Source organism: Typopeltis vanoorti, chromosome 10 (assembly GCF_054136105.1).
Source record: "Typopeltis vanoorti isolate ZY-2024b chromosome 10, IOZ_Tvanoo_1.0, whole genome shotgun sequence".
Lineage (NCBI taxonomy): Eukaryota > Metazoa > Arthropoda > Arachnida > Uropygi > Thelyphonidae > Typopeltis > Typopeltis vanoorti.
Genome location: NC_143558.1, coordinates 125,420,249 through 125,436,907, shown reverse-complemented (window position 1 = coordinate 125,436,907; position 16,659 = coordinate 125,420,249). Strand labels below are relative to the sequence as shown.

At 35.7% G+C, this 16,659-nt stretch overlaps 1 protein-coding gene across 1 annotated transcript in view; it reads left to right on the top strand.

Moving 5' to 3' along the window:
• LOC150102772 (uncharacterized) overlaps nt 1-16,659 on the top strand; it is a 275,594-nt gene that overhangs the window by 220,781 nt on the left and 38,154 nt on the right. The window contains exon 12 of the mRNA XM_090398736.1: nt 4,180-4,305. Coding sequence (XP_090254862.1) covers nt 4,180-4,305 — 126 coding nt within the window. The remainder of the gene's footprint in view (nt 1-4,179; nt 4,306-16,659) is intronic.

Below are 16,659 nucleotides of genomic sequence, written 5' to 3'. Positions count from 1 at the left end.
TTTTTTTTAAATTAATAGATATGGAGAACTTCAAACATTTAATGCTATTTTCTCCATAAATTCCTTGCTTTTTTTTGTTATTTTTGAAGAATGACATTGAGCCAAGTGATGATGGAAAACACCTTTTTTCATGTTATAAATATGAACAAGTTACGAAGGCATGATCCTTCACAAAACCATGCTGCCCCCATACAATATACAGGGTGTTCGGGATAAATTTGACAGTTTCGTAAGGAAAAAGAAAATCTTCTTTGTATCTATTAAATTTAATGAATTGACAAAAAAACATTACAGGCAGAGTTAATTACAATACTATCAACAAGATTTACTCAAAATAACCACCATTAGCATCGATCACAGCTTCAATTCTGCTTCGGAACCTCGAACAAGCTGATGCTACAGTCTCCCTGGGAAGGGCCGCAAAAACTGTTTTAATTTTATCCATTAACTGGGCTTTTGTATTACTGGAAATGCGATTGGTGTCTTTTTCAACTGCGCCCCATACAAAATAATCCATGGGGTTAAGGTCTGGGGAGTTTGGAGGCCAAACATTTGGACTGGTGAAGTCGTAGAAATTTTCAGACAACCATTTTTGACTTTTCCCAGAGGTGTGGCAAGGGGCCGAATCCTGCTGCCATACATACGGCCTACCATTGGCTACCCTTGTTATCCAGGGCTTGACTACAGTTAGCAACTCCACGAACAAAGCCCGAATTCCAATGCCAGGGTTCTTCAACACCTGTTCCTGCAGATTTGCGAGGAATTCTGCTGTACGAACGCAATCAGATCGTCTGCTAGGGATCTTTCTTCTTGCTACATCCTCGTAGTCACCATTGCAAGTCTCTAGTTCATGCCTGATTGTTTTTACTGTATTCAGGGAGCATTGGGCAGCAGTCGTAATATCCTTATTTTGATGGCGGGCACGAATCATCATGATACAAGTTATTCTCTTCCATGATTCAGGTGGGTTCCAGCTATCCATCCTTTCTGACATCTTGTATATGAATGAAGAAGGGTCCAAACTTTTAAATGAAGAGAAGTGTGTGTTAATACATGTAACTTACGGAAAAATATAATTAATTATAAATATGTCAAATTTATCCCGAACACCCTGTATATACAATTATAGGCCCCATATAATTAGAGGTAAATATGTATATCTGGAGTTATAGTGAAGGTATTGGTGAGATATGGGATGCAAAATTAAGACGATAACAGTGTGGATCAAGCTTCCTCATTTGTGTCTGCCAGTTGTTATCACTTTCTTCCATATGTTTTTTCTACGAGGTAAAATTAAACCTGCTTTCTTCAGCTTCATATAATCTTATTTACAATTCCCAAACTTACTATATCAGCCACATCTCCCAGTGAAGAATACCACTGTTTGGTATTTGGTAATAATATGAAACTGAACTGAAACTCAACTTATACAAAATTATTCCACTTCACAAAGGTGATGATAAGGCTAAGGCAACAAATTATTATTATTTTGGGCTACTCCAAGGAGTCCTTTGACTCATTGAGGGAGGCCCTAAACATGTTAAGAACTATCCAATATTTGCACAGTATCTCTCATGCTTTGAACTCATTCACAGTCATGGCATCCACAACGGACTCTAGCAACCTATTCCACTGATGCACCACTCTCCAAGCAAAAAAACCCTAGTTCTAACACCCTTACTACACTCTTACTCAGTTTCCATGGATGACTCTTAGTTCTTCCACCCCAGTTCTGAAAAACTTTCCTCTGAATTAATCTTGTAAAAACCCCTCAGTAATTTGAATGTCTCAATCATATTATCCCTTTCCACCTATCAACCAATTTCTCTAACCCACGATCTTCAACCTGTTTTGGTAAGGTTCAAGCCATAGACCTGCTACCAACTTGATCACTCACCTCTAGGTACTCTTCATCGCCAAGAAACCCTGGTGCCTGGATCTGCACACAGTGGTCAAGATGGGGGTCTTATCTAGGCTCAATAATGAGGAGCAATAACCTGCTTGTCTCTGCTCATCAAAGTATTCTTCAGTAACCAAGTAATTTGATGAGCTGCTTTAGCCACTTTTTCTATGTGCCCCCTAAACTTTAACTCCCTCTCCACTAATCCTCTCCCAAACCTCTGGCTTCATCAGTTTCCTTGAGTACTATACCACACTGGTGGAACTGTACTCAAGGAAACTGATGAAGCAGGACTTGAACAGCTGATAATCTGCTCACCCCAAAATGCATAACCTTACACTTTGCCATATTAAACTGACATCCATTCTCCTTTTTTCCAGTCTGCCAATCTATCCAAATCATCCTGCAAAGTTTTGACATCTATATTAAGTATTGCTCTACCCAACTTTGCACCATTGGCAAATAACTGAACAGTTCCTCTCAGATCCTTCCTATATATCGTTAATGTACAAATTAAACAGTAGTGGTCCTAGAACAGCACCCTGCAGCACCCAGTGGTCACGGGCCTTCTTTTGTACTCTACTCCTAAATAAACTACTCACCGATATCTCTCCATCAACCACCCTCCTATCCATCTCACTAACCCTATATCCATCACCATGCGCTGCCATTTACTGATTAGAATTCCATGTGATATCCTGTCAAAGACTTTTGCAAAGTCCAGCAGTGTCATTGTAAACCCTTTACCTTTATCCAACTTAGTTTCACTGTATTATAAAATATGAACAAGTTACGAAGGCATGATCCTTCACAAAACCATGCTACCCCCATATAATATATACAATTATAGGCCCCATATAATTAGGGGTAAATATGTATATCTGGAGTTGTAGTGAAGGTATTGGTGAGATATGGGATGCAAAATTAAGATGATAACAGTGTTATTCTTTGTGCTTGTCAGCATGTGCATGTTGAAGGGAGGTAGTGTTTTACGAACTTATGTACTATAATGAGTTAACAAATGTATTGGACAAGGGAGATTCATATACAGTAGTATACTTAGATTTTGCAAAGGCTTTTGATAGATTGCTACACTACAAGTTGGTCACTAAATTGAAACAGATGGGATTGGATGATAGACTAGTGAGTTGGATAGGTGAATGTCTATCAGATAGTTATCAGTAATTTGTATGTGGGGGACTATCTCGAAGGAGGAAAGTCAGTAGTGGTGTGCTGTAAGGGTCAATTTTGGGACCATGGTTATTTAATTTGTATATAATGATATTGGGATAGGTTTAACTGGTGATTTACAACTGTTTGCAGATGATGCAAAACCAGAGAGAGTGATGAGGAATCAGTCAGGTGCTGTGGCCTTACAGAAGGACTTGAACAGATTGTATGAGTGGACAACAGTATGGAACTGTGAGTTCAATGTTGCCAAGTGTAAGGTTCTGAAATTTGGTAGGCAACAATAGGGTGAAAAGTATACACTTGGCAGGGAAATGTGTTGAGGAGGTAAGAGACCTTACAGTGGTAAGTGACAAGGATCTGAAATTCAGAGGTCACATTGCACAAGTTGTAAAGATCAGATTATGGCAATGATGCAGAGATTCTTAACTTGTGGGAATAGAGAAGTTCTGGTTCTATTGTATAAAGCCTTGATCATGCCTCATATGGATTATGCACATATTTGGTCTCCTGGTTTTCATGAAGATGAGGATATATTGGAAAGTGTCCAGGAAGACTGACTAAGGTCGTATCTGATCTTTAGCATGTGGGATGTGAAGATAGATTGAGCGAATGCAGTTTGCAAAGCTTTGTGAATAGGAGGAAGAGAGGGGATATGAATGAGAAGACATTTAAGTTGGTAAAAGGTTGGTAAAGGCCACTTTATCAATCAGGACTTTAAGCCAGAAGAAGCTTTTTGTTCTCTCCATAAAACACACACACAGAGAATTCATTCTCTCTCATAGCTAATATGACTGATCCTGTTATGTTTATTCATTTGCAGTTTGTTTCTCCCACTGTCACCATGCATCAAAGATAAATCCTTCTGAATATGATGTGAATATAGACATTAAAATGTAGAGTAAACTTACATTAGCTTTTATGTTATCTGTGCTGCATTTACTTTGTAAGTCCCTAAATACAACAGTGATATTCTGGTATTTATATGAAGAATGAATCTGTATAATATAATTATAAACTGTATTTCTCTTTTGGAAAATGTAATACTTGGGTCCTTTAAAAATATTTGAGAAGAACTTTGTATTTCCTAGGAACAACAGTGCATCGACAGTCTCGTGCAGATTTTTGTAAACTTCGTTTTAAAGAAAAGTTATTCACAAGACTGTATGCAATGACCAGTTCTTTAGGATCACCGGGAGTTATTGTATATGATTCAGGTGATATTTAAAACTGTCCTCTGGTTAAATATTTAATTGAAATCATTTTTATAATATGTTTATAATAAAGCATAAAAAAAGGAACCAAAATCATTTAAAAGTTAGAATTTCCATACATTGCAATGTTTCTTATTTCAAGCATATTAGTCCAATAATTTGTTTGTTACATTGAAATTTTATTGTTATCAGGCCTCTATGGAGTTACAAAAGTCACTGCAGAGGACATCAAAAACTAGGTCAGCATAATGCATCATAAATTCAGCCACCTTTTCTACACTCATTATATTCTCTGCATTGCATTTACATATCCCTGGAAGTTGCATTACAACTTCCAGGGATAATCTTATGTTGTTATTCCCTTCATCTGTTTATTTTGTGAATATTCTTCTCTACATTAATCAGACAAAATCCTTGATAAGGTTGTTTCTGTTATAGCACCTGTACTATTATAGATTATCTGTCTATTATAGATCGTATTGTCTTCATTGCCAGTATTTTATAGTCATTATAGGTTGCTCTTCTCTCTTTCTCCTTACATTACTCTGAAAACCAGGTGACCAAATCTGCATGCCAATCCATTATTATTAGGCATGCTCCTCCAGAGAGTCAAAGAATGGCACTTTATTATAGAAAATAAGTAAATTATTTAGGCAAAACCTACCCCTCACAAAACTGTGCTATCCTCTGAAAGATATCACATTTCCATCCAAATGTTTCCAAGTTCAGCTTTTTCCAATACCTAATCATTATGTGTGTTTTTGCCTACATGCAGTTTTATTATTGTGATGCATAAGGACTATCAATGCTTCCTCCACAAGGTATACAAAGCAAGCTTCTGCACATGCAACTTGTTTCCTACCCCTATCCACTGTGATCAGTGGCTCAGTGCTCATTTTGTGTCCCTACTATCTTATTGGTTTATGCAGTATTTGTCTTTATCTGTAAATAACTTCTGTGCCTTTTGAACAAGATATCCAGCAAGATAAAAACAAAATAAAACTAAAAATGAAAAGAAGAATGTGAACACAGAACAAGTGCAAAAAAGTCATAGAAAATCCCATACTTTAGTAGAGATGAAGTTGGAAGCTCTGAATTGGTTTGATAAAGGTAGATGTAGCAAAAGGCCATGAAACTGAGTGATTCTAATTGATAATGGCTGATACAATTTGCAGAATGCTTGATTTTCCATGATAAGTTATGAAACCTTGATGTCATGCAATTGTGAAAACTGAAAAGATTCTAGCTATATGGATTACATATCAGAATCAGCAGAAAATGCCTTTGTCTGGGACAGTCATGAGAGAATACGAAAAATTTGTATGAAGATCTCATGAAAGTTGAAAAGCAATCGATACCATTTGCTGCAAGGTGGTGGTTTGAACTCTGCTTTAGTGTGATAGAGGTAAATGTAGCATTATCATTCAAGAGGGCCAAGGGACCGAGTGATTCTACCAGTGATAATGGATAATACGATTCACAGAGCAATTTCAATTTTCCATGATTAGTAACAAAATCTCGATATTATGTTATGCAATTCAGAAAATGAAAGGATGCTGGCTATATGGAGTGAGCATCAGAACCAGCAGAACATGCTTTTATATGGGACGATCATATGAGAGAATGTGAAAGATTTGTGTGAAGATCTCATCAAAGTTGAAAAGTAATCAACATTTTTGGTAATCAACATCATTGTAAGTTGTTGTAGCTGCTGTAGGAGTTGCTGTGCATTCCTCAATCAACGTGACTGGAGAGGCTGCAGCTTCGGATTACATTGGCACTGAAGAATTTCATGAAATTCTCTTCAAAGCAAAGATATAAGGAGTAGGTTGCACATTGAGAGGTTACAATCAGAAATTGAAAACTGCAGGTTTCCATTGAGAGATTCTTGAAAAAGTAGCTTTCAGCCTTCCAAGAGCCCTTAGTTTCAGCATGCCAGATGAAGATGTATTAATTGAAAATAAAGAACTATTTTAATTGTTTTATCTCATCTTATCTTCCTTTTATCCTCTTTTACCTTGCGGTGTCAAGGGTTTATTAATCATCAGACCCCAAACCATTCACAGGATAAGGTGGTCAGCCCTACGCCCTGGTGTACCCTATGTCCTGTAGTGTTGAGTTCTCAAGGCCGGTTTGCCTGCTTTGCAGGATGAAAAACCCCAGGATAAACTGGGGAAAAAACCCTACTGTCCACACCCAAGACTGCTAACTTGCCTATGGCTGAGGAAGATCCTTCAGCTCCTCACATCACCGATGGGAATTGAACCTAGGTCACTCCTTCCCCAGGCATATTGTTGCGAAACATACAGCCACTAGGCTAACCGTGTGGACTTATTTGTTTTATATGCACTGAATATTTTATTTACTACTGTTACGTCTTAATGTATGTTAAATATAGTAAATTTTCAAAGCTAATTTTTAATATATGTTGCAGTTCTCAAGAATGCAACCCCTGCATAATGAGAGTTACCTGTATTTTTATTATTACTACTATTATTTGATAACCTCCGTGTAGTCAACAGACTCATCATGGGAGGACCACTTAATCACTAACATGTCTGTCATCATGAGTTTTTAAGTTATTTGCACTACCTGCATTTACTGCATTCCGACAATGCATTCCACTCACTAACAACTCTCCACATAAAAAATCTACTCCTCAGACCCTTTGCCACATCTTTATACAACTTCCAGGTAGTTGGAATGGCACTTTATTCCATTAAGATAGGAAAAATGACCTCTCATTCTTCCCATCTTAATATCCACTCCTTTTTATAATTTCTTGTGTATTAATTTCATAGAATCCCGTAACTAACTTAAAGATGATTTCCTCTTTTCCTCCTATCCACCAATCTCTGTAATCCACATTCTCTCAAATGCTCTTCATAATCAACACTCCTGCATCTTGATATCACTTTGCTTATTCATCTTATGACCCTCTGTAGTGTTTCCACATCATAATGAAAACTAAGTGACCAAATCTGAGCACAATAATACTCCATATATGGTCTGACCAATGCCTTATATAGAGGCACCGCCACCTTATCTCTACAGGTCAGTGTACTTTTTATTATAGCAGAAATATGATGTACAGTCTTTGCAACACTTGCAATGTGCCTGTGGAACTTCAGTCCACTGTCTTCCATCACTCCAAGATCCTGAATCTCATCCACTTCCTGAAGTACAGCTCAACAATACAGTACATCGATACAAAATTTATAATGGAAAAAACTCACTTACAAAGATTATTTAATAGTATAATTTTTGCCTGTGTGTCACAGGCATCTTCAGTACATTAAGCTCAAATGAAACAATAACTGACAATTCCAAAAAGTGCCACCTAAGTAGCTGGTGTAAGATAACTAAAAAGGTCAATAACTTTCCTAAAAATAAAAAAATAATAATAATAAAAAAAAAAATCAATACAATAAAAAGTTAGGAAAGATTAGCTGATTGGTAAAGTACTATCTCCCATAAAGGGGATAGATGTAAGCCGTCGGATCTGTTTAAGTTAGGAGAATGAAGTAGAGTTTCACATGTTTCTTTATAAAGGTGTTCCATGAGAAACTGACTTTTGTGAAGAACTCTTGTCTTTCTCCAATGAACTCTGTGTCTAGTGAAGATGGCATATTCTGCAAGTCCAGACTTTTCAGGTTTAAAGTATTCAATATAAGATTGGTTTTCTTCTAGCCGAATAGAGGCAGATCTTTCCATTTGGCCGAAATAAGATAATCCACAAGAGCACAGAATCTGGTAGACACCTGGATGATTAAGATGTGGAAGCTTGTCCTTAGGAGAAGTGAGAAAGGTGGAGATTTTTCTAAACGGTCGAAAGGCAACAAAAATATTCAGTGGTTTTAAAACTTTTGCTATACGTTCACTGATGCCTTGTACATAAGGGATAGTAATGCGCTTTATTTCTTCTGTGTTTGAAGAGGAAGACATATTAAAACTACTCAAAGTTCTTTTCATGAAGCAATTCTTATAACCATTAGATAGAAAGGATGAAGTTATATATTGTAATTCTTTCTGTAAAAGATCGTCTGAAGAACAAAAGGAGTGGGCCATTTTGTTCTTCAGACGATCTTTCTATCTAATGGTTATAAGAATTGTTTCATTAAAAGAAATTTGAGTAGTTTTAATATGTCTTCCTCTTCAAACACAGAAAAAATAACGCGCATTACTATCCCTTATGTACAAGGCATCAGTGAACGTATAGCAAAAGTTTTAAAACCACTGAATATTTTTATTTCCTTTCGACCGTTTAGAAAAATCTCCACCTTTCTCACTTCTCCTAAGGACAAGCTTCCACATCTTAATCATCCAGGTGTCTACCAGATTCCGTGCTCTTGTGGATTATATTATTTCGGACAAACGGGAAGATCTGCCTCTATTCGGCTAGAACACCAATCTTATATTGAATACTTTAAACCTGAAATGTCTGGACTTGCAGAACATGCCATCTTCACTAGACACAAAGTTCATTGGAGAAAGACAAGACTTCTTCACAAAAGTCAGTTTCTCATGGAATGCCTTTATAAAGAAACATGTGAAACTCTACTTCATTCTCCTAACGTAAACAGATCCGACGGCTTACATCTATCCCCTTTATGGGAGATAGTACTTTACAAATCAGCTAATCTTTCCTAACTTTTTATTGTATTGATTTTTTTTATTATTATTTTTTATTTTTTTTTATTTTTAGGAAAGTTATTGACCTTTTTAGTTATCTTACACCAGCTGCTTAGGTGGCGCTTTTTGGAATTGTCAGTTATTGTTTCATTTGAGCTTAATGTACTGAAGATGCTTGTGAAACACAGGCAAAAATTATACTATTAAATAATCTTTGTACGTGAGGTTTTTCTGTTATTAATTTTGTATCAATATGTGTACTCACGGTATACCTCTTTTAAAACTTAATACAGTACATAGCATTATATCTCTATATGCTAAAGTGTATCATCTTGCATTTGTCGATATTAAAACTTTTAACCCCACTCATTTGCCCAAACCAAAAGTCTGTTCAAATCTTCCTGTAGAAAATATCAGCACTACTCCTGATAATGCTACCTAACTTTGCATCATCAACAAACATTTAAAGATCTTCAGTCAATCCACATGAAATGTCATTAACAAAGAAGTTAAACAGTAGGTACCCAAGAACAGAACCCCAGGACACACCACTGGTAAAATTTCTTTTTGGAGACATGACTCTATCATACACAACTTGCTAGTATCATTCAGAAAGCCAATCTTTGATCCATTTAACCAATATACTATCTAGTCCCAGCCTCTGAAGCTTGTACACAAACTTATAATGTGGTAATCTATCAAATACTTTTGCAAAGTCCTAGAATATCACTGTATGTGATTCTCCCTTATCCAACACATTCATCACCTTATCATAAAACATAAATAAACAGATTACTAAAATAAGACTTGCTCTTCACAAACCTATGCTGACCATCATAAGAATCTTATGTCACCAACCCAATCTTGTATTCTATTTCTAATCAATTTTTCCAATACTTTGATCATGTGAATCATGCTTGTGAAGAGGTACTGCTTATTTTCCACTGCTTAGGAACCTTCTCCACTGCAAAACTTTCATTAAATAACCAGGTCAAGGGCATGGCTAATTCTTTTGCACATTCTTTAAAAATACGTGGTGATATGCCATCCATTCCCACAGCCTTATTAACATCTAACCCAAGCAACACTTGACAAACCTCTGACTTTCACCTTTAATTCTCCTAATTCTTGCCTCCCTTCTACATGTTGCGCAGCATCATTCACACCACTATGATATACTCTGATGATGAAGTGCTCATTAAATTATCCTACTATATCAGAGGTTCTCAACCTTTTCCAGTGCCGTACCACTATATTTAATTCAAGATATTAGATGTACCAGTAAGCAAATCTGTTTTCGTATCACCCGGCAGTGGCTTACGTACCACCAGTGGTACGCATACCATAGTGTCGTGACGACTCTTTTCTGTCGTGTTCTAAATCTATCTAGTTTCAAGTCACTTTTATGAATAATACAACTAATTACGAAATGATCACCGATCCAAAAGTAGTGAAATTTATATTTATACTGCGCCACCCTATTCTTAGATTAGTCTATATAAATAGTAGGATCAGTTCTAAATTAAGTTAACAGTCATCTCATTAGGCCGAATCATCTATTATCATTTTTACTTGGGGTTCCCGCAAGATTCGAATGTTTATGAACGGTGCAATAATAAGGAATTCAGGCAAACATAATATTTAGATCAACAAAATAAAACATTTAATATATGATATGGTTAACAAAATACAAGAACTCTATTTTAAAATGGAACTATACAATTAACTTAACACTTCTTCTTAGGTCACTGATGCTAATTCAATGTTCTAACTTTAATATACTATTCACAGTCCCAAAAACACAAATCTTCTTCTCTCAAGTTAATATAACAATTTCACACTTTAATCAGTCTTCACAAATCTATCAGCTCAATGTTTATATTCACAGCAGGCAATAAACTACGTAAGCTATATTCCAAGCAAATATATTCCCGGACCTTGAGCATCGGAGGTATATTACAGTTAATGCTAGAATAGAGAAACTTATACAACTACTCTTACCAGACAAATTCTTCAATACATCAAATTATTGAGAGAGCACTTATGAATTAACTTAATTAACATTAGCGGAACACACACAACAAATATTCTCCATAGTTTAAACTGTATTACTGTAAGTCGCACTTCACTATTCCAAACAACAGTAATTAGGTACTAATATCTTTTCCTGTTCACTTTTCTCCAAGTAATCAATATAACCTTTTCCTAGGGCAACATAGAATTTAATCGTAATCCAGATTAACTAGAACTAATCAGAATTTTCGCATTGACTGTCCAGTTTCCTTTTATCTGATTACGGCATCAACCTTTCTTCATAACAACAGCAGATTTCGCTTATGACATTAAACTTTATGTTTCACTACTTATAGGTTCACTTCCGAACACTATACTCATAAATTTCTGCCCTGAGGATTTTATAATCTTGGTTCCGCAAAATTCTCTCCTCACTCCTTAATAATAATTCTTCTCTTCCTTTCTATCTTATCTATGACCTCCCTCCTCTTTTTCTTTCTCTCTACATATCTATCTATATATGACCTTCACTCCCACCTTACGTTCGAACGCCACGCTCTACTCCACTCGTGGTTGTTTATGCGTGCATCTCCATGACAACAGACTGCACGTAAACATTTCTCTAATGTAATGTATGGTCTATTATTATTCATGAGTGATTACATAACATTAAATATTTCACAAATAAAAACAACAGAATATTTAAGCTACTTCTTTAACTTTTTGATTACGTATACAGTTAAATATAAATTAACACTTTACGTTACACCATATATATTTAGTTACACAAAATTCTAAACATATTATTATTTTATAAGTTAATAGCAGGTCAGATTTTGAGTAAATATTTAATTAGTAATTCTTAATTAAGGAATAATAAACAATTTTATATAAACCATGATTAATATTTAATAAGCCATGTTAAATGTGAATGAAAAATAATAAATTACATAACATAGCTTCATTCACAATTTAACAATAGGTTGAGAATCCCTGCACTATATCATTTGCTATGGTTACTCTGTTACCATAACTATCAACCTGTCATAATTATCAACCTGTCATAATTTGTCAGGTCTCTTCTTGTACAATTTCAGTCGGTCTGAGTGGACAACTAAAGTTCTTCTCATTCCTGTAGATTCTCTTATTCGAAAGTTGACAGGAGATGTCTTTTCAACAACTTCATAAGGTCCTATTGCACATTTTCCAAACTTTCCTGTTCTCTTGTTACTATGATCTTGTCGCAAAAGTACTAAGCTTCCAGGTTTTAATTCCTTATAGGTTCTTAGTCTATTAGCATACGCTCTAGCCTTTTGTGAGCTGTTTTGACTGGCTTCTGCTACAAGATCATATGCAATTTTGTTTTCAGAGATCATATTGTTAAGATACTGATCAATGTCTGGGAATCCTGAGTTTGCATGCGTGTTCTTGAAGTCACTGGGAAACAGTGGTTCAAAACCATATAAAACTACAGCAGGGGCTTCTTTTATGGCAGCATGCAGGGCTGTCCTACAAGCAAAAAGGGTGTGCGGAAGGAACTTATCCCAATTATACAAGTGATTATCAGCAAGTTTGGATAGTGTTTGTTTCAGCGTACGATTCATCCTTTCACACATTCCATTTCCTTGGGGGTGATAAGGAGTAGTGAAAAGCTTTTTTATCTTCAGTAACTTGCATAATTGAAGCATAACTTCAGCTGTAAAGTTTGAACCTTGATCAGTGAGAAGTGTTTGGGGGGTTCCATATCTTGAAATGATCATCTTGAACAACTTGCCAGCTACGGTTTGCGCAGTTTGATTCTTCATTGCTGTGGCTTCAGGAAACCTAGAGAACATATCTATTACAACAAGTATATACTTGTTTCCTTTAGAGGTAGTAGGGAGTGGACCTATAATGTCCATGGCCAAAGCTTGAAAAGGGCGACTAGGAATAGGGAAAGGTTGAAGAGGAGCCTTTCCTCCATAATTTGATTTTCTTTGACATAGATGACATGAAAACACATAACTTTCAACATCTCGTCTCATTCCCTTCCACACATATCTATTTCTAATTCTCCCCCATGTCCGGAAAAACCCTTGGTGTCCTGCCAGATCAGCATCATGAAAGGTATATAACACCCACGGTATCATGACAGTAGGAACTACTATTTTGTTCTTCCAATTTCCGGTGACATCATGTTTTGCCATCAGGAGGCCACTTCATCCAAAAATAAGGACTGCAAAAACGTGTGTTCCTCCAAGACTCCTTCCCCATTTTTGATTCGTCGATATATTTCTCCCCATGTAGGATCCAATTTTTGTGCTTCTATAATGGAGAATTTGGTCCAATTCTGAAGGTGTGGGGGTTTCCTTGTGTTTTCTTGTCCCTCATTTTCTTCGGCTATCAAGTTCACTATCTTTTCTTCTGCACTGATATCCTCATCTACTTTATCATCTAGGGCCCTGGATAAGTAGTCAGCAACTACATTGAGTTTTCCAGGAATATAACATATCTGTATTTGGAATTCTTGTAATTCTAATGCCCATCGAATAATCCTTTGGTTTTTATCCTTCATCGTGGATAAAAAGGTTAGGGGTTTATGGTCAGATCTTAGAAAAATTTCTTGTCCTAGTAACATGTATCTGAATTTCCTTAAGGCATGTACAATAGCTAGTGCTTCTTTTTCAATAACTGAGTAATTTTTTTCTGATGCAGATAGTTTTCTACTTAGAAAAGCAATGGGCCTAATTTCTTCCTTCTTCTTCTGTTCTATCACAGCTGCAATAGTATCATTCGAGGCATCTGCTGCAAGATAGAAGGGTTCTCCAAGAGTGGGATGAGTGAGAACAGGAGATCTAGTTAATGCTAAATTTAAAGATTTATGGGCAGACTCTTGTTCTTTTCCCCATATGAACTTTTCTCCCTTTTTAGTCAACTTAATTATGGGCTCCATTATTTGAGAACAATTTGGAATAAATTTTCTATAGAAGTTTACCATTCCTAAGTACCTTCGTACTTGTCTCACGGAGGTGGGTATTTTAGCTCTTAGAATGGCAGAGATGTTTTCTTGAGTAGGGATTATTCCAGCCTCACTAACAACATGTCCTAGGTATTCAACCTTTCTCATGAAGAATTTACATTTTGAGCACTTCAATGATAGACGTGACAAATTTAATCTATTTAATACATTATCTAAAATTTCTTCATGTGATATTAAATCTGAGGTGTAAATTAATAGGTCATCCTGGAAACATATGACTCCCTTTCCTAACATGTCTGAGAGTACAGTGTTCATCAGACATTGGAAACTCATAGCTGAATTTCTGGCCCCCTGAGGAAGTCGACAGAGTTGGTATTTTTGCCATCGAGTGGTAAAGGCAAAAAACTGTCTGTCCTCCTTTCTAAGAGGTATCTGGAAGTAGCCAGAGTTCAGGTCTAATTTTGAGATATATTTTGCTCCTTCTAGACTAGTCAGAAGTTCTTCTATGTTACATAGAGGAAAGTCAATGGGCTTAGTGACCTTATTAATCTCACGCAGATCTAATATAAATCTGAGACTTCCATCAGGCTTTTCTACTAATAAAAAAGGACTATTCCATCTGGAATTAGACTTTTCTATGATCTCAGCCTTTTCATAATCATTTAGAAGGATCTGAAGTCTATCTAGATATTTAAGAGGGGTTTTGTACTGCTTAGTATAGATAGGCGTGTCTGAAGTGATTTCAATGGAATGTTCTACCTTGTTTGTACAAGTTAATGAGCTAATATCTTCAGTGAATGTTTGAGGGTATTTTTGAAACATTAATAGAATGAAGTTCTTTATTTCTGCTCTATCAGTTTTTGATTCTGCTAAATTAAGAGTTTCGTGCAATAATTTTCTTTTCTTATCACTCAATCCGTCTTCAAGGTTTAAGGTCTCAATCTCCATCTTGTCACATAGTTTCCTTTCATTGTCTTCATTGTATATTGATTTATGACTCACGCCACATAGGGAAATGGTTTCGGAGGCAAAGTCACACATGAATTTATTTTTTTCTAGGAAATCTAGTCCTAGTATGATTTGGTCATTTGTATCAGCAACTTCAGGAAGGATAATGAGATCATGTGAAAATTCCACTGGAAAACAAGGTATGGAAATTTCAGCATTTAATTTTCTTGTAGCAATCAGTTCAATTTTAGCAATTCCCGTGATTTTCACTGGTCTCTGAATCAGGGTGATGTTATCAGAAAAGTTATCAACAAGTTTATTCACCATAGAGTTAGAAATAACTGATATATGGGCTCCAGTATCTAACAGAATATTGCACGGAATTTTTCCAATCAGACCTTGTACAAGGGTTAAAGGCAATTTGCCATTCTCCTTGGCCATCGTCACACCTTGCATTCTATGGAAATCGTAGTCTAGTGAATCTGGTTTGTTAGTTAAGGTGATAGAGTTAACTTCATTGACTTCCTCATTCTTAATTTCTTTCCCTTTTTTACAGTTTGAAAGGTATTCAAGAATTGGTGAAGGTGTGAGTTGATCATTACAATCTTGAGTGAGTGATTGTCTTATGGAGCATATTTGTTGCATTTCTTCCAATATTTTCTCTCTTTGCTTGGCCAGACTGTAGCATGCTTCTAAATTGACAGCTCTTTTTTTGTAAATAATCTCTCTTAAATTTTTATGTAGTCCCAGTCGAAATTGTTGAAACACAATCCAATTTAAGTGAGGCTTCTCTGTAGGGGGACACCCTCATAGATCTAGCAATGTTCATCAATCTGTTATAATAATTAGTCACATCTTCTTTGTCATCTTGCATGCACTTGTGGAGTTCTGTAAGGGTTTTAACGTAGCACCTAGTATGGGAAAACTTAGTAATTAGTTCATCCTTAAACTTCTTGTATTCTAAGGTTTCTCGAAGTATTGGAGAAGAATGCAAAAATATTTTTGCTTTACCTACCAATTTACTTCTAATCATAACTAGCAATTGAAAATCAGTCCAACCTGCAATTTCTCTAAGTTTTTCAACATAGGTAAAGAAAAATAGTACATCATCTGATTCTTCACCTGAATATTGGGGAAAAACCTGTTGCGGGTTTTACCGTACGAAAGAATTCACTGTCATTCATTTCAGAGCTTGATGTGACAGCCATAGTGATTAATAAATTACTATCTCAATTAATTCAATTTTTTTACTTTAAAATTAACTTTTATCTTTGCCTGAGTCCAGATTATAACCAGTTCACTGTGATTTAATTATTTCACTTTCTAAAATTTCAGGGAGTAATTCTACGATTATTATCACTAAACTTAAATTCAATTTCTTATCTTATAGTTGTTAAATTTAATTCCTACCTATTAAATCACATCCTGTCGACTGCTGCGCCATTTGTCGTGACGACTCTTTTCTGTCGTGTTCTAAATCTATCTAGTTTCAAGTCACTTTTATGAATAATACAACTAATTACGAAATGATCACCGATCCAAAAGTAGGGAAATTTATATTTATACTGCGCCACCCTATTCTTAGATTAGTCTATATAAATAGTAGGATCAGTTCTAAATTAAGTTAACAGTCATCTCATTAGGCCGAATCATCTATTATCATTTTTACTTGGGGTTCCCGCAAGATTCGAATGTTTATGAACGGTGCAATAATAAGGAATTCAGGCAAACACAATATTTAGATCAACAAAATAAAACATTTAATATATGATATGGTTAACAAAATACAAGAACTCTATTTTAAA